Here is a 19060-nt window from a genome sequence, read left to right on the forward strand (position 1 = left end):
GGACTCACTAATAGCAGCCGCCTACAAGCTCCTGCCATTCTGACATCAGTGGCCCCAGACTGTGGAGAAGCTGGCAGGACTTGGGGAGCATGCCTTCTGGCCTCGGCAGGGAGGAAGGCCAGCAGGCTGCAGCGTCACACCACACACACATCCACACACAAACACACTCTTTTTCCTACAGTAGGAGTTGTGGTTAAACTGGCTTACGTTCAGCCAGGGTTAGAGGCTAGGAACAAGTGACCCTGTTTTGGAGGAATCAGAAAGGTGTGAAGAGCAGATAGTGGAACATTGTTAACTGACATGAGTTGGTTGATGCTTGTTTACCTATTGTGTTGAACCCTCACTCATGCCGACTCTGCCAAGACTGGCAGGATGTCACGAGTGCATGATGCAAAGTGGGATGGCCTTCAGCTCGTTATGCCAGCTGCAATAGCATAGCTTGTATTGTTTTAACCTTGTGAGTTTGTGTGTGTGTCAGATATTTTCTGTCAGACACAATGTTGCAGTGTTGACAGTTAGGTGCATAATTTGTTGGATAAAGACAGTGTTTGTAGTTTTGCCTCTGTAAACCACCACAGTGGATTTTAAATCAAACAATATGTAATTGAATTTCAGCTTTAATTCAAGGGCTTCCTCAACTTCAACTTGCATTAGAAGTTGAGGAATTAGAAACATTTTCCAGTTTTCAGAGGCTGGAACTATAAATTAACAATTTTAAATATATGGATTGTTTTGAATTAATTTTGGATTAAAATCCTTTGTAGCCAATGACCTGCCTGAAGTCTACAATCCATGGGCATCCCTTTACTGCAGCACCTTCTGTCATGGTTCTCGATTCTTTGACCCAGTGTTTTGAGTTTACTCTTGGTCCTGAGTTTTGCTTATTTATGGTTTCCTATGTTCTTCTGACTATATTTTGGATTATGTGCTGGGAGTTTCTTGATATATTATTTTGGTCCTTGTATTCTCCTTCCTTGTGTCTTGTTATCAAGTCTCTGTTTGCGTTCCCTTGTCTAATTAGTAAGATTATATTCACCTGTGTCTTGATTTTCACAGCTGTGCCCTCCATCCCTAATTACCTTGTGTGTATATTTAAGCCCTCAGTTTTCATCCCTCATTTCATGTAATCTGGCTTTCTTGATCTTGAGTGTAGCCAGTGGTCTGCACCAAACATGCTGTCATTGCTATTTATTGACTTTTACAGTCATTATACCTACCTCCTTGAAAGTGTTCTTGACTTGGCTAGATGTTGTGAAGTTGTTTATCTTATCCACAGAAATACTTCTGTCATCATGCATATCTTTTGAGCCTCTGCAAAGACTCTGAGGCACTCCTTGAATTAAAGCTGAAAATCTGCACTTGAATCACTTATTGTTTGATTTAAAATCCACTGTGGTGGTGGACACAGGTAAAACTACAAAAATCAGGTCTTTGTCCAACAAACTGAGGACCTAACTGTACCTCATCTCACCAATGCTTTGATGCTACTGCTGGTGTGATACTTCCACAAGAATGTTATCTATGGGACAGTAAGTCACTTCATCATTAGATAAAAACAAAGACAGGTTAAGGTACCAAACATGAACTGCAACATCCCCAGTTCATTTCAAGCTGGGGACCTTTCATGAATCTCTGTCCTTTGATCTCTTTCAATGAATTTACCATACCGCTACAGCCTTATTCTTTAGATAATCATCATATTAAATGGAAGGACAAAACAGCTACAAGAAAGAAAAGCAGTAGCTGAAGCGGCTCTGAATATTTAAATGAGTAAATGTTTAAGCACTGAAATAAGTATAATTTGCATTGTTTAAAGTTAAAGTAATACTTATGGAGCCAGCGGTTTCCCTTTTGGGCCTAAGTTGTCCTGATCTAATCAAAGAAAGCTCCCAACCCTCAGAGTAAATGAAACCCTCCTTTTCCTAGTATTCTGGTGTCTTCTCTGGCACAATTTTCTGTTTGAGATTTGAGTTTTACTTATGCTCACCTGGCACACTATATTCCTGGCAGTCTTGTTTGTAAGATTTGCCTTTTTGTTACATCTCTTAAATATAGCTCCTTATTTTTAGCTATTCCCCTTCATGTTTCTGCTATTTACTATGGTCCCAGAGCCAGACCATAAAAAAAACCAAAAAAAAAACCCAGGTACATTGTTATGCTTTACATCCTTCTTGACACTGTTTAAATTATTGCTTTCTGCTAGCTCTTAGCGTTTTAACAAATTGAAATGAGTGTGAAGTCGTGTGAAATGCGCTGCAGTAGACTTTCTTACAGACTGATGAGATGTCAAATTGAGCGTCAAAGCATGAACCTGAAGCTCGTTGCGCAGGCATCTTTCAGCAGGCCAGACAATGACGTAAATCCACTAGGGCTGCAGGAAGTGTATGTTTTATTACTGTGACTGACATATATACTGCAACAAATGTCAAAAAAAAAATATGTTGCAATTCACTTGGATTACTGCAAACATCAATACAACAATGCAAACAACAATTCTTTATTTTAATTTGGCATATTCACATCCCACAGGAGAAGAATCACAAGTTTCACTCAGCTGCTTTAGTTTTAGGCTCCTGACATTGTGCATGCTGACTCACTGTTTTACTTTGCTTAAGAGGGGAAATTTTCATATTATTAGTAACACATGTACTGCTGTGACAAGTCAAAAGGACTGCTATGAATAATGCATACTGAGCCGTAGCACTGAGGAACTGCTCAATTATTATATGGAAACTGGCCTTTCTCATAGTACTGGTGATTATACCTATGTAATACAACAGTTATGATCAAGATTGCATCAGACTGACTTGAATGTCGGTGTGATAGAATGGTGGAGACTGTATAACAAATTTCAGCTCATTACATTCTGGCACATTTCAGAAGCCAGGTGAACACATAAGGGAACAAACTAGGAAATAAAACATACAGTACTGTGCAAAAGTCCTGAACTACCCTTCTTTTTCATTCTTTTTTTTTTGCTTGGAAAATGTGGAAATATATGGTTTATTGAAACATGTGTTTGCATACATGGAAATACAGTATATAAGGCATTCCATGACTGATAGTGTTCCATCATGTGTTTTTCTATCCAGGTATGCTTTTATTGCATTGGGTGTGTGTTTGGGATCACTGTTATGCTGAGAAATAAAGTTGTTGCCAGTCAGATTCTTTCCAGATGATATTGCATGGTGGATGAAAATCTGACTGCACTTTTCTGCATTCATAATTCCATCAGTTTTGACAAAATCCCCAACATCACTGGCTGAAATGCAGCTCCACACCATGACCGAGCCTCCACCGTGTTTTAAAGATGACTGTATAGACTCTCTCCTGACCTCCTTTACACATATTGATGCCAATTTGAACCAAATATCTCAGATTTGGATTCACCATAATACACCATAAGACCTGTTGCACTGATTTTCAGTCCAAATCTTACATAGTTTGGCATACTTCAGCCTTTCAGGTCTTTGCTGGATTACTTCCTGTTTCTTAAGGACATGACTTTCAGACACTGTTCATCTGCTGTACATGGTTTTGTAGGTTTGCCAGCTTTTTTTTTTGTTTTTTGTCCTTCACCTGTCCAGTTTCCTCAATTTCTTACTGCACAGTATGTAGAGATATACCAAGTTTTCAGCTAGGGAAACTGTCAAACCATGTTATTGTTATTTTTCATAGATTCAATTTTAAAAAATGGCAACTAACAAAAGTATCAAGTAACAAAATGCTTAAAGATACAATTTAAACTTGGTTCTTTGCTAAGTTTTGTTATGTGTGCACACGACACTGGTTCATCCATTGAGTTAGGTGCCCTTTTTTATGCTTGAATGAGTCATAGCTCAGAGAAAAGTGGCTTAATAAACAAAAAAAAAAGATCCAGACTGAAAATGAGTGAAAAAGCAGCCACCTTCTGAAAACCTGGAGAACTATTACTCAAGACCACTTTAAAACATCCCAAGAAAGTCTGGCTCCTTGGAAGCAAAAAAGACAAGTGGCCCAAAACTTTTGCACAGTACTTTAAAGAGTACCTCTGCATATCTTAAGCTTGTGGACAGGAAACGTGAATGTTTAGTGGTGAATCATATTTAGCATAGAGTTCAGAGTTTGTTGGGCTGTTTGCAGATAGTCAGAGCTCAAACTTCGCCCCAGGCTTTGCTCAAAACTTACACTCATATCTGTATCTAAAATTTTGTTTCTACAATTTTGACAGTTTTGCATCTCATCACAGTTATGAATTCATTTCAGTGAAAGAAAGTGAAAGAAAAAATATCTTTACCACGGTTCAAGACCACCCACTCACATCCTCCGCTGCTCTGGGTGAGTCACTGTCAGCAACCACTAACCACACAGGTAGAATAAACCCCCCCCCCCCCCCCCCCATCACCTACATTATTCACTTCAAAAGAATAACTGAAAAGGTCAAAGGGATATGACACTGATTTGGCCCCTTTCACCTGCTCCTATTTGTTCTATATTGTGCAAAGGGTGAAAGGGGCCAATTTTTAAAGCTGATATGCTTTTATTTGGGTTTGTTGAAGCATAAATAAAAAGGTTGTATACAGCAGGCCTCAGAGCGCACTCAAGGAGCTGTGATTGTTCTTTCCATAGTCTGCCCCTTACTATTTCTGACAGCTCCATAGGCAAACAGCAAAATCCAAAAAAAACCCCAAAAAAACCCTAACAATAAAACATAATTAATTGCAATTTCACAAAACACAAAAACAAGGCAAAAGCAGCTCTCTTCTTTGTTCATTTTGACTGCAGCAGATCCCCTGTCTTCACACCTCCCACATTGGTTTAATGTGTTGCATTGTCCCCCACACAGCTATTCTCATATACACACAGACACACCACAAACACATAGAGACCCACACACACAAACACACACACTCACACACACATATATATACATATATATGAAGACCACATCAGCCTGGGGCTCCCCTTTTGTCTGCCTCTGCACTAAAGGTGTGATCGTTGCTTGCACTGGTGAGGAGGTGGGGGGACATTCTTTTAACAAGGGTGGAAGGTATGAGTCCAGTGTTCTCCTCTGCCATATCATCTCATTTTGAATCAAACATTAGCCCTGACTGGGGATCCCCGTGATGCAGTCGCCAGAGCTGTCGAGGATAGTTACTGTTTGGGTTTTGCCAACCAAAAATCTGCTCTCCACTTCATATCCAGATTAAGCTACATGGTGCACTGCTGGGACACAGGCTATTTATCCTGTATGCTGATTTAACCATCTGCATGCTCATGTCAACTTATTTATTTCTTATGTAGTTCAATAGCGCTTCATCAAATAATCAAAGACAGCGGGATCGAATGTTATTCATTTCTGTCAATCGTCGTTACTGTGATTTCTGCTGCATCAAAGTCAGCGCATGCCTTCCCAGAGTGGGTACTGAGTTGAATCACCAAATATTTGCAAACTAAGTCAGAAGCACTGCTTTTTTATTTATTTTTTTTTTTTTTAACTGTTGCAAGATAACGGTTACCCAGCTTCTCCATTCACTTCACTACTATCCATTGAAAACAATACACATGAAGGAAAGAAGAGCTAAAAGTCTGAATTTTCTTGGGGCTCTATTCGCTCAATAGACACCAGATTTTTGAAACATAGTCTGGACCATTATCACTGGGTATGGCTCCAGCCTGTCTCGGCTGGTCTGTTCTATCAAGGTCCACAACCGTCAGATGAACCTCGAAACAAGCGCTCCCCGTCAGACAGAATGTTTGGTCCATGTGTCTAGACCTCCACCATATCTGACCCGCCAGCACAGAAGGACACGCAAACACTCGACAGACGATCATAAGGAACAAATACAGGCAGGCTCCTTCCCACCACCATGTGACTTGGATATTCATGCTCACTGCTGTTCGTAATTTCTTATCATTGACACCCACCCCTCCACATCCACATATACACTTGTCAAATATGACACCTCTACCCACAAGAAAGAGATCAGGTTCTCAGTCCTTTTCTAGAATACCTGACTTCACTGTCCCCAGCTATGTTTTTTTGTTTGTTTGTTTTTTCCAGAAACTACACCACTTTTCTAAAATGTAAAAGACACCAACCCTGGTCTACAGTTCAAGGACAGGAGGGTTTGTCTTTTTTTTTGCTTTAATACTTCATGTCTCTCCCCTGTTTTCCAGTAAGAGAAGGAGACCAGACCATGGACCACTTCCATGCTATGTGGGAGTCCCTGCTGTTTCAGTGGCTGCCAGGCAGGCAGCCTTTTCCCTCTCTCTTTGGAGCATTTGGCTCCATAACCACAGGAGCCCATCTGATGTGGTCCCCCCATCTGACTAGCAGCTCTCTTCCCTAGGCCCAGACGGCTGTAGGGACAGAGCAGACGAACAGGGCCGCAGATTGTTGTAGACCATTTACATGTAAATACAGAGACCAGGCCTGGGTCTGGGTTCAATATTGAAGGTGTCCGCTGCACTGAGGTCCCTCTGTGTGTGCATATATGAGCGTGTGTGCATACGCGCCGGCAAGTGTATATGATTGTGTGTGAGCATGCACGCTTGTGTGTTTTCATGTATGTGCATGGCATGATCCAGTACATCTAAATTATACAGCTGCCAAATTGCTGCAAATGTTTTAATACAAAACCATTCTGTGGTCTGTAATTATATCTAATGGCTGCTGGATGCTTTTCTCCAGAGCAGAGATAGGAGCCTTTTCACTGAATAATTTGGCAGTTTATCAGTTAGTTTTTGTAGACAGTAAAGGAATAGATCAATTTTTTTAAATTATAATATTGACTTAAATGCTCTCTGTATTCATAAAAATAGGCCTTAAAGAGGGATAGAATTATGTGGGTTTTTTTTTTTTTTTTCCAGAAAGCGGGATCTGAGGGCCTTCGAGCACTGTGAATGCGGCCCCTAACCCCAAGAGAAGACAGAAGATACCAAGGCAACATCCCTGTTTCATTTTGGGGGGGGGGTCAACCTTAAACCATTATTCATGTCTCCATAACCTCCCCCCTACTAGCATATGCCTCTGGTTGGTAGACAGTAAGTCAGTTAGGGCTTTCCTCTGTGTCGCTCTAGAAGCTTTCATACCGGGAGAGAGAAGTGTTAAAACTCTTCTCACTTCTGACTCACTGATTTAACCACATTGAGGCAGGAACAGCAGCAGAATACTCCTGTGGTGTAAATCTGTTTGTGTTCCCTGTCCAAAAAAAAAAAAAAAAAGCAAGATGAGAAAAAAATACAGAGTCCTCCTGAAATGCAGTTTCTGAGTCAGGGTTAGGAATGTGATAAAAGCCCAGCTTGTTTGGCGGTAATAGTGCTATGGGAAAGGACAGAGTACCAGGGGGTGAGCAGGGTAGAGTTGCTCTGTCTTGGTGGCCGTGGCTGGTTGGTTGATAAAGCTTAAGTGAGGGACAGTCTTCCCCTCCCTGCCTCAGCCCCCCCCCCCCAACCTCGGTCAGGAGAGCATGTCTATCAGAGATGGTGTGTTATCGTGGAGGCTTAATGCCGAGTCGATACAACTCCACCACCCTCCCTTACACCTCACGTTCCAGGGAACGCATATATCCAGTCTATGCTGTCAAACTTTTAGCACCTGCTATTTGCTTTGGGTCCCTTATGTCAATTCCTCTAGTGTTTCAGGAGGATGGGCTCCAAGAAGTGGGTCAACAAAGGTTGATGTTAAAATGGGGCTGAGGGTGAGACTAGGGCCAGTGGACTGCCATCCACTTTTGGTGTTGTTGGCTGCATGTTCTGCCCAGGATGACGCAGTGAGTGAAAGTAAAAAAGGGTGGAAGTGTCAGATTCACTTCAGTGATTCATAGTAAACTCAGTGTTGCAGTTAATTACTTTGGTGGCATTAGAAAAACTCCAAACATGAAAGAAATACAAACATATGTCCTGTAAAAAAAATCAAAACAACAACATCTGCAGAACATATTACACTTTAACTCTTTGTGGCTGCTTTAGAAGTGCTGCAAATACAATAGAGATAATTTATTTGAGAGAGAAGATAAAAAGTCAGATATGCACACACAGATACCTTAAACTCACCCTGCCTCCATAATTGTACCTGCTGCATTTCCCACAGGCCCTGGGTGACACTTCCTATAATGCAGTAATCCAAAAATCATGTTATCATGCCTTGGGGAATCATATATAGCAGAGCAGCTTCAATCCTATTTCCCTGAATATAGCTGGTACACCTTATTTTTCTAAGATTTGTCTTAACACAGTGGATTATCATTGCTCCCTGAAAACCTGCACATTGCAAAATTATCAGGCTCACATCTCCCTAGATACATTTCTGCAGTAATCCACCGCTCCTTCTGCGGGACAGGCGCACGCAAACATGCACGCATGCATGCATGCATGCATGCATGCATGCATGCAGCAGCAGCAGCATGCTGACATCGAGACTTATCTGTCGAGATGACGCAAAGTGGCATCCGATGGTTGCGTGCAATCTGTTTTAATGCATTTTGAGAAATTCAAACACGCTGTATACAAAGACAGGAGTCCCATGGGTATAACTCTGACTGCTTACAGCTGGAGGAAAATTCTCATTTCATGATAATTTGTTCTGCTGGAATGACATGACATCAAACATGAATATATTTTACATACTCAATCTAAGGTTCTTTGTGTGCACACAAAAAATGTGAAGCTCTTGTTTGATACAAATGTTTGAAGGGAAAGCCTTGTGCTCTTTAAATGTTGACAAAAATGGCATAGGCAACAAAATAAGGAAAAGACAAAGTCATTGATGAAAGCAATATGTGCCCAAATGGAAATTCATGAAGCTGTCACCTTTGTATCTTTGAAGACAGCAGCATGTCTGTAACATAAGCTGTCCCTGTGTAAAGACTACTGCGCTGATTAAATGTTTGCAATCGCCGCACTCTGGAAAATATACTGGAGGACATCTTTGATAAACTTGTGAAATAAATTCTTTCCAATAAAAATGTTCTTGCGGATGATGATTTGCGGAGGAGCACAGCACTGGCATGGTGCACATTGCAGTCGGTTCTTTTCCCAGCACCCCTCCCTCCAGGGGTCTCAGTAGCGAGGATCTCTAATGAGACTTGCGTTATTAATCCTTGCAATGGGGTACATGAATTCACTCCTGAGCAAAGGCTTCAGCAGCCACCTTAGCCCATAAAACCTGGAATGTATTCCTTTCATGTGCTGTGTTGATGATCTACTCTGACAACAATATGGTAAGACTTCCCTTCCCCTGTCGCGCGGGCCCTGGCCTGGGGCCAAAGAGGGTCATCTCAGACACACTTGGACTTTTATAGGTGGTCAAGAAACATGCTGACAGGTCACAAGTGGGAGCTCCTTTATGAGTAGGATCTACACATCCACCTCATTTGGCATTAGTTTATTTATAGGTGACCTATAAATCACGTTTATTTTGTTTTCTAGTTTTCAAATGGCAACCGTGTCTTTGGGGTCACGTAGGAAAACCAGAACGCTTTAGAGAACAGCCATTAAAACAATAACGTTATGGCTGTTTTACCAGGATTTTCTCTCAATGGGCTTGTAATCATCTGTGAAATAAAGCTGTAAAGTGCAATGACCGGCTGTGAAAAAATTAATACAAAGGAAATTTGACATATTTTATTGACAGATTGTAAAGGATCGAGAGCCTGGGCTTGTGCAGGTGCCATGAAAACAAAATTTCATACTAAATCAGTATTAGCCTTAACAACAGGAATCAGTAATTTGCTCACTATGCTAGGCCCCTTTAACTAAGAAAAGCTCCGGCAAGGCTGTAACAATGAGGTGCTGACAGCTCAACGATAAAATGCTGGACTATGTTTCAAATACAAATGCAGCTTCCTCTGAACCAGAACTCGAACTATTGAATGAGTCTGTGGCAACAGTGAGTCGAGCCAGCAAGAGACGCAGTGACAAAGGATACAAAATGAAAACTGTTTAATTCTGGATAAACTTCACAGGCAGATAATGATCCTCGTAATGCATCCAACTAAATTCACTTAAACCCTGTGGAAATCACATAACGGACCATTATGATAACATGAAATTAATGACTTACAGTCACCACATTTCTCAAATCCCCAAAATATTCACTGGCGCCTTTTTACAGGTTTCCCAGAGGTATTTTATTTGTTGCAGAGAGCGTAAAAAAGGAGCTGCTTGTGCTGATAAGTGAGATTCTCTGTTGGGAAACAGGTCAGAATAAATAATAAAAACGCCTTCAACATCATTCATCATTTGAGAAATGTTTGATCTCAGTTGTCAATTTTTTTTTTTTTACTTATTTATTTATATTCTGGTGTTTCTATCTCTGTTCTGTAGTCCAGGAAGGCTCTCAATTTTGATTGACAGATTGTGCGCTGTATGCATGTAGCTCTGGTCCCCTGATGGCCCAGTAGCCAGCTTTACTGTCCCATTTATGACACGAGCCAATCTGCCTCCAGCCGAGATTCTCCCTCAGCTTTTCACAGATTTGTATCCCCATTTTCCCCAAATTCATCTCACCCCATACTCCCCCTCCAGCTTTCTTTAAGACTCACACATGCAAAAACTGCCGGCACACAAGCAGAAACACACACACACAAGCAGAAACACACACACACACACACAGAGAGAGAGAGAGAGAGAGAGAGAGAAACAGATGCAAACACTGAGCTGATGTAAAGTGAGAAACAAGTGGAAAATCTGAGAGTTAACGGCCTGCATATCAATCTACGTTATTTTACTTCAATATGAGGAGTCATGCAGCCGCTGCCCAGTGTTTTGATCAGTCACTAGAGAGCGCTGTCCCCGTGACACTGCGGAGATGCCCATTTATCATTAAGCCCGGATACAGAGCAGCGCTTGTTTTGCGACACGTTTCTTCGATTATTTCTGGTTTCGGGAGTTTTTCGTGTCTCTCACTCACCGTCTCAGTCCCTGTGTGTCTGATAGACTCTCGCAATATTCAGTCACTTTATATTCCAAAAAATAAGTTTCGTTTGTCACTTGTGTAATTTTATTTATCACCAAACGAGCGCAGTTTTATTGCTTTCATTTTGTTGGTTTCGTCTGTGTTTTGCAGGCACGCGTGCAGATTTTTGCAGTGTTAGTGTTAGATTTCCATTTGGGCATTCCCTGCTAGAACTGGAGGTTATTGGAGTTAGAAGAGATTTATCACCATTTAAACACTGCTTCATCTGTTCTGAACTCTAACAACAGATGTACGAAGGGGGGGGAGAAACCCCCTTTTTTTTTTTAACTTTAATAACACGTAACGTGTCACTGTGAATGTGCATTATAATATCCCAAATTCACAAAACCTAATTTGAGCAATTTCATGTTTTCTTTAATTGCAGGTAGATGAAATTAAGCAACCGATCTAAATGCTCTTTACTGTGTTTTATAATTGGCTATTTAGAAGACTGCTTTAATGCATTAAATAAAGTAGGCTTTATTATTGTTTGACGCATGCTATGAGGCAACAGCTGAACCATAATTTTAAATGTAGCCTGCTGTAGTCCATGAAAAGAGAACAAAAATAGGAACGAATTTAAACAATGTTTTGTATTTCTTTTTTTAAAGGTTTGTGAGGGGGTCTACAGCTACAGCAGCAACATTTTATTTGTCACATAATATATTAAAAAGATGCTTATCCGCAATAAATTCTCACTGACATTACTCGAAACATTTAAATAACCGTTTATTTGATTGGTTGTTTTTTTGTTTGTTTTTTTCCTTTTGTTTTCTTTTTTCCAGGTATTTTTTCAGTTGATTTTGACAGTAGATTTTTTTTTTTTAAACTGAAGACGCACCGAGTGAAGAGGCGCAGGATAAGGAGTCTAATTATAGGAAATATGGTGCACACATGATTTTTCTTTTCTTTTTCTTTTATGCAGCTTTTTTTTTTTTTTTTTTTTGCATTGCTGTTCATAAGTGCAAATGTAAATAGTGTGACATGATATTTCTGAATATGTATTTTGCTATTGTGCTTATCGCTGATGGCTGAGAGCCGAGGCTGATTAGAGGCGATTGTCAGCGACTGACTGGAAATGCAAAACTTGTGAAATACCACCAAATGCTGTGAATTTCGTGTTTGTGAAGAAATGATACTTGTCGTTTTATTCTCCTGTTCAGCATAATTTGTACAGCAAACAATATGTTTTGCGCAGGGATGTTTTCTTTTATTTGTTTTTTTGGATTTTTTTGTTTTGTTTGTTTATTTGGGGGGGGGGGGGGGGGGGGTGAAATGCATGAAATTGCATGAAACTGCGTGAAGACATTGCTCTGTAAGTCATCTACTGCCGCAAGGGATAAAGGACAAATAAATAAATAAAATAAACTTTCTCCTGGTATTATTCCTACCACAGACTTTCTAATTGAATTAGAGTAGTGCAGCTATTGGCTATGGAGAGGGCTGGTGCCCCCTCATGATTCTCCAAAAGCTCCTCCCCCTAACGCTGACAGTAGAGGTTCAGCGTCTCATATAAGAACTACGTCTTATAAGAGCTGCTGAACATCCCCTGCCCAGGCAATAATCTGATCTGAAAATCTGTAGGTTCGGAGAGGGGTTCAACCTCCCGTCAATCGTAAGGGAGGGAGGCTGCAGAGACAGAGACAACCAGGGCGCCTGTGGCACCTCCTTGGCTGAGATTCACCCTGGACTCTTGAAGTTCTTATTTATTGCAAGATCTGAAAACAATGCAGTTAGAGAACATCCTTCCCAGCGCTAATATCAACTTACCCAAGACCTTTTACAATCTGTCCTCGTCGGACAGCGCCAACAACAGCCCCAGGCCATCGTCGCAGCTTGAATATCAAGAAGTAGACCGGACGGAATCAGAGTCCAGCAACGCTCCCAAGAAATATCTGAGCGGGGTAGGAAACGGGATGCTTGGCGAGGGAGAGGGGGACACTTTCACTAAAGCAGGGCCCGATGGGAGAAAAGGCTCCCCGGTGCTGAGTGAGGACGATTTGACGAACGGTCGGCGGTACAACATAGATGAACTTGGCTCTGACAGATACTTCATCTCGTCGTCCCAGGCGAGTTCAGACATGGCAAGTCCCTGTTCACTCTTTCCTTATGCGGGACAGACCGGGTCAGTCTACACCGGGTCAAGCAGTTCCAGGTACCCGGCTTCACTACATTACGGATCCGTCCTGCCGCCAACGGGCTTCTCCTCTTCCTCCGTGTGTACCGGTCGGAGCCAGTTCAGCAGCGGAGGGTACCAGTTCAGTCAGGGTCCAGGCTGCTTGTACCCCTCCTATCCCGGGACGGGGACGGGTATTGGCTCCATGTCTCTGCCGGGGTCTGCCGCCGGAGCCAGAGCGCAGGTCTATCTGTGCAACCGACCTCTGTGGTTGAAATTCCACCGGCACCAGACCGAGATGATCATCACCAAACAGGGCAGGTAAGCAGATGCTGGTTTAAAAGGCCGATTTTAAAAATACAGTAGATTGAACATTAAAGACATATTTACTCTTTTTTAAAGACGGGTTATTTACTTTTATTTTTTCTTTATTTTTGTAACTATTCAAGCAGGAGCAACATTTTACGGACGCGAGCTGTATTTGTTCGGGGGTGGCAGGGTTTCAGTTTTCGTTTTTGGGGTAGTTTTACTGCACAATTACACAACAGGATAATCACGACACTAGTTAAATGAGTACATTTAAATGAGAAAAAATGAGTACGATTAAATAATTCTGGCAAATTCAGCACGCGAAGATTTTCATCGCTACAGTTTGTTTTGCAAAATTTTGTCTCTTTTGCAAGCGAAGCTTATGAATTATTCCTGTTTACATATATTGTTTTTTTTTTTCCAGACGGATGTTCCCATTCCTCAGTTTCAACATCACTGGACTCAACCTCACAGCGCATTATAATGTCTTTGTGGAAATTGTTTTGGCTGACCCGAATCACTGGCGCTTTCAGGGAGGAAAGTGGGTCACCTGTGGAAAAGCAGACAATAATATGCAAGGTAAGTAACGCAATTAACACAATTTCATAAGTGCTAAAGTTGGATTTTGTGTTCATGAATATTTAAAGAAAAAAAAAATATATATATATATATATATAAAAGCCGAAAAATAAATTACAGCGCTACAGAAATGATGCAACAGATGCTGTGCTCAGTGACAAAAGCTTTCTTTCTGAAAACCCCGTTAAATTGTTTTTATTTCAAAACAAAAACAAATAAAATAACAAAAACAAAAACGATCGTTTTTCTTCGTCTTTTGTCGGACTTTTTTTTTTTTAAAGGTGGTACCGATTTCGAGTATTTTCATGCTACAATATAGCATCTTTAGTGCAGTTTAATTTGAATGCCCACGTCCTTAACGTGAGCCTGTAAGGTGTGAAATTACTCGTTAAATGTGGTGTTTATCTAAGTGCTACATTTAACAATTAGCCTACAACTTTAAATGCATTGAAAATATAATGTTTTTATTTTAAATGCAAGTTTTTATAGAGAAATAAGAAAAGGGATATTCTTTTTCACTTACAAACTTTTAATATGCAAGTTTCAAATTTGATTAAATTAAATGGGGAGGGATCCATAAGATCATCCTCATCATCTACACTACTGCCAGTAAATGTTTTATTTAATGTTTGAAATGAAAATTACAGGCATATTTTATTGTTTTTCTTTGTCATTTTAATATTTTCTGGACTTATTTGATTTTATTATCAAGGCCTAAAAAGACTAGAAGAATAATTGCTCCTGAAAAAAAAATTATTTAAAAAAAAGCAAGAAATTATTTATGTGCATGGTTAAATAACAGAGTTTGCACAGATCTATGTTTACATGTTTTCAGTCTGTCATATTAATAATAGTCTATTGAATATTTTAATTTTAGGTAACAAGGTGTATGTTCATCCTGAATCCCCAAATACTGGTGCTCACTGGATGAGGCAAGAAATCTCTTTTAGCAAGTTGAAACTGACCAACAATAAAGGAGCCAACAACAACAACACACAGGTTAGATATTATTTTCAGATATGGTTGAATTTGTTTTTTCGTTTTTTGTTTATTTGTTTTTTTGTGAAATAGATGAGTGTTTCCCATATTCATGCTTTTTTTTTTTTTTGCTAAATATTTAAATGCAATTGCTTGGATATAAGGAATTTCTAATATCTTTACAGTCTTTGAATAATATTTCCAATTTCCATTGAATCAAAAACATTTGCAGTTGCTGTTGTACTTCTTGCCATGCGGAGCACTGCACTTATCAACCACTTCTCAATTTCAGATGATAGTCTTGCAGTCACTTCATAAATACCAGCCGCGGTTGCACATTGTGGAGGTCACAGAAGATGGAGTGGAAGACATGAGCAATGAGGCCAGAACTCAAACCTTCACCTTCCCAGAAAACCAGTTTATAGCTGTCACAGCTTATCAGAACACAGATGTAAGCACATGATTTTTTTTTTTTTTTTTTTGCTTTTAGATGCAGCTAATTAAAATGACTTTCTACCTTAAATCTTAACCCTTATTATTGTTCTTTAGCCGTGTGATGCAGTTGTTTACTTAAAGATGCATACTATTAATACAGTATTTTTTTTTTGTTTCAGATTACTCAGCTGAAAATAGACCACAACCCATTTGCAAAAGGCTTCCGGGACAACTATGACTCGTACGTGTTTTGTATTTAAAGCACTGTGGTTTTTGGTTTTCTTTCTGTAGTATGCATGATTGTTATTGGTTCCAAACATCAAATAGTCCACAGCAGTTCATTTTTGCATTTGTGTGTTTTCTTTATTTGCTGAACAGGATGTACACAGCCCCAGAGAGTGACAGGCTGACTCCATCTCCTACAGACTCGCCTCGCTCTACCCAGATTGTGCCCGGAGCTCGCTACGCCATGCAGCCTTTCTTTCAGGACCAGTTTGTCAACAACCTGCCTCAGAACCGATTCTACCCCGGTGAACGGGCTGTTCCCCAAACCAACAGCCTTCTCTCCCCGCAGAGTGAGGATGCCAGTGCAGCCGCCTCTGCCCAGCGCTGGTTTGTCCCACCAGTTCAGCAGCCAGGCTCCAACAAGTTGGATCTGTCATATGAGAATGACTATTCCACAAGTAGCCTGCTGTCCTATGGCATTAAGCCCCTATCCCTGCAGACATCCCATGCTCTCAGCTACTACCCAGACTCAGCCTTCGCTTCCATGGCTGCAGGCTGGGGAACCAGAAGCTCTTACCAGCGCAAAATGACCACAGGCCTGCCCTGGTCCCCTCGTCCAAGCCCCCCAGCCTTCCCGGAGGACCAGCTGGGGGCAACTAAAGAAAAGCTGCCTGAGGAGAATGCACCGCCCACCTCAACCTGGATTGAAACGTCCCACTCACTGAAATCAGTGGACTCTGCTGATTCTGGTGTGTACTCCATGGTGTGCAAGAGGCGCAGGATGTCCCCGGGGGGCTCAAGCACAGAGAACTCCCCAACCATCAAGTGTGAGGACTTGACTACGGAGGAGTACAACAAGGACAACCCAAAAGGCATGGGTTATTATGCATTCTACACAAGCCCCTAAGACTCTATTTATTTAAGTTAAGAATAATTCTTTTGTTTTTATTGAGTGCTCTCCATTCCTTGTTAATGTCTTTTTTCTCTTTTCTCTAAAGGTGCCAAAGCTTAGTGTTCCCCCAAGCAAGCTGCACAAGGTTTTTTTCCCAGGCCAGCCCCTCCCACATACCTGAGCAGAAACATGCATAGTGATTGTTGTTTTGTTTTTGTTTTTGTTTTGTTTTTTAAAGAAGCATGTACCAATTAATTCCTTTATTTTTGCAACTTTTTTTGACAGATGTGATTTCCCCCACCCCGACCCCCACACCCGCATATTTAAGTCATTTTTGTTGTACAGTATTTGTGCACTTTAGAATGTGATGTATCTTGTACAAATTGTCTTCATGGAGGTGTTATTAAATGGATAATAAAACAGCTTTTCATGAAGCGTTGTCCAAACGTCTGAGTATGTTTCATTTACATTAAGAGAGGTCAGTAGTGGCTTTTAGCCGCTGACCGGCCGCAAACACAAATGCATGCATGCTTTTAAAGATATAAAACAGCTCCCGCAGGAACTGCCATTAATGCTTCTGCTGCATTTTAGTTCAATTTAAAGTCTCTATTTCTCATTTATTTAAAACTTGCTGTGTTTTACGGCTTCCTACGGAGGCCGAAAATTCTGGCCTTCACAATTAAGCATCTCGAATTATCACTACCCACAAGCTGACTTTCCAGCAAGTAATACAGTGTATCGAATCCACCCTGCATCTGAACAATGTGGTTCACTCAAACTGAGCGGGAGGCACAGAAAGACAATTTTGTCCTGTTTTGTGTTTGTAGCGATTGATGTCAGATATTTTGATCAATTTAATGATATGGATGCAGCACACAATGAATAGCGTTTCCAGCAGTACTTTTCATATTAAAGTTAATTAAAATTTGACTGCCATAAACGTACCCATCCCACTAATAAACCATATTTAGTCTGATTTATTATTATTATTATTCTAATTGCACATACAGACACCTGTGATCATACATGGGAATAAGCAGAGGACACAGCAGTCAGTACTAATGACATAGGATGGCATACAGAATTTAAAGGCCACAGTAATGTATTTTCGTATGTCTTACACCTGCAAATGGAAAGCACAAATTCTCAGAATCCACAAAAACGCTGAGCCATCCTTTTCATGCTACAAATGAGTGTTACAAGGTAACACCGCAGCTCACAATTCAAGTGAGCAAAGTGTGATTTAGATATAAGATTTACAAGTTTTACATGACATGATTCACAACATAGACTCAATTAGGTGAAAAACACAAGCACACAAAGCAGGGAATACTACCATTTCCACTGTTGTTGCCATGGTGTTTTCACACATTTTATCATTTACCTAAGAATGCAACTGCATGTGAGGCATGTAAACTTAGAAAACGTGAAAAAAAAAAAAAAGGCTAAATGGAAAGCGGTCCATCAACCATCCATCTAAGGGCAGCGTTCAGCTCAACACCTCTATTTATATTGTGCATCTATGGCCACTCCAAAAGTGGATTGGTGAAAGTAAAATCCACAAAAAGAGAAGTCATAATATTCACACCAAGACTTCTTGGCTCATGTTCTCAGCGCCTCGTTTTCTTCGGTGAAAATACTTCATATCCATGCCCATAAGGACCCCAATTTGAATTGATTTACATACTTGAATTCTAATTAATTCTGTTGTCAGACTTCTTGACAAAGTGAGGAGTCTGACTAACTCCAATTAACACCTCCTAACAAGGTAGAGTGCTTGATTGCCCCGGCCTCTCAGGAAAGCTGTAAGAAAAAGGCTCATGGGGGGGGTGTGTGGGGGTTGGACCTGAAGAATAAAAATGTTTGCACTCGCGAGTGTCAGCAAATTGTATTTCAGAGCATCTGATGATGTTTTTCTTCTCCTTTTCATGTTGTCTTGACCTCTGTTCATCAGCTGTTGTCGATGTGGAAGAATAGCTGTCAAGATTAGGGACGCGCGACCACAGTTTCCACACTCACTCCAAAGGATAGTTGCAGAGATGTGCGAACAACCGATACACTGACAATCAAAGAGGAAGGCAGTACATTTGTAACTCAGTGGGAGCAGCAGTTACTACAACCATTGCAGTCCCCTTGAACAGAAGCCCCAGAGTAACGTGTCATGTCAGCCAAGTTTAGCATTTTGCTGACATAAATTTGTGTGGCCCATCATTATGCTGCTTTCATAGTAAAAAAACAAAAAAAAAAAACAATAATACAACATCTCGAAACACATTTTAGGTACTGAACGTAAAGTGCAGATAACAAAAAAAAAAAGTACTGATGCAAGACTTCTTTCCTGTTGCTGATGATTGTTTTTCATGACACTGGTTGTGTGTTTGGGGTCATACTACAGAATAGACTTGGCAGTGATCAGACATCTTTCTGATGGTGATGGATACATTTTTGTATCACTTCCTGTTCCTGTTTCGGAGCACAGTGTTTTGCTGTCTGTTAGCTGTTATATCTGTATAACTCGATTTATCTGAATAATAACATATTTTAGTGTAATCTTCACCTACTTTAAATAGCATACTCTTTGCTGAAT

At 40.6% G+C, this 19060-nt stretch overlaps 1 protein-coding gene across 2 annotated transcripts; it reads left to right on the top strand.

The window, feature by feature from the left end:
* The first annotated feature begins 12502 nt into the window (after positions 1 to 12502).
* eomesa (eomesodermin homolog a) lies at positions 12503 to 16795 on the top strand. Of its 2 annotated transcripts, XM_030741262.1 has the most exons (7): positions 12503 to 13376; positions 13789 to 13943; positions 14821 to 14942; positions 15214 to 15372; positions 15536 to 15597; positions 15735 to 16453; positions 16580 to 16795. In XM_030741262.1, exons 1-7 carry the CDS (start codon positions 12667 to 12669, stop codon positions 16591 to 16593), a joined length of 1941 nt encoding a protein of 646 aa, XP_030597122.1. In that variant the 5' UTR covers positions 12503 to 12666; the 3' UTR covers positions 16594 to 16795. The 2 variants fall into 2 exon arrangements, with proteins under 2 accessions (XP_030597122.1, XP_030597121.1); XM_030741261.1 differs by lacking the exon at positions 16580 to 16795 and having other exon boundaries at positions 15735 to 16548.
* Positions 16796 to 19060: the final 2265 nt, after the last annotated feature.

The sequence above is a fragment of the Archocentrus centrarchus genome, chromosome 11, assembly GCF_007364275.1.
Source record: "Archocentrus centrarchus isolate MPI-CPG fArcCen1 chromosome 11, fArcCen1, whole genome shotgun sequence".
Lineage (NCBI taxonomy): Eukaryota > Metazoa > Chordata > Actinopteri > Cichliformes > Cichlidae > Archocentrus > Archocentrus centrarchus.

What these genes read in the sequence shown, in the direction of transcription:
- eomesa (XM_030741261.1), top strand. Translation starts at nt 12,667, where the DNA reads ATGCAGTTAGAGAACATCCTTCCCAGCGCTAATATCAACTTACCCAAG. An exon ending in AGCAGACAATAATATGCAAG is followed by an intron (nt 13,944 to 14,820) that starts GTAAGTAACGCA and finishes TTTTAATTTTAG; the next exon opens with GTAACAAGGTGTATGTTCAT. An exon ending in TTCCGGGACAACTATGACTC is followed by an intron (nt 15,598 to 15,734) that starts GTACGTGTTTTG and finishes TTTGCTGAACAG; the next exon opens with GATGTACACAGCCCCAGAGA.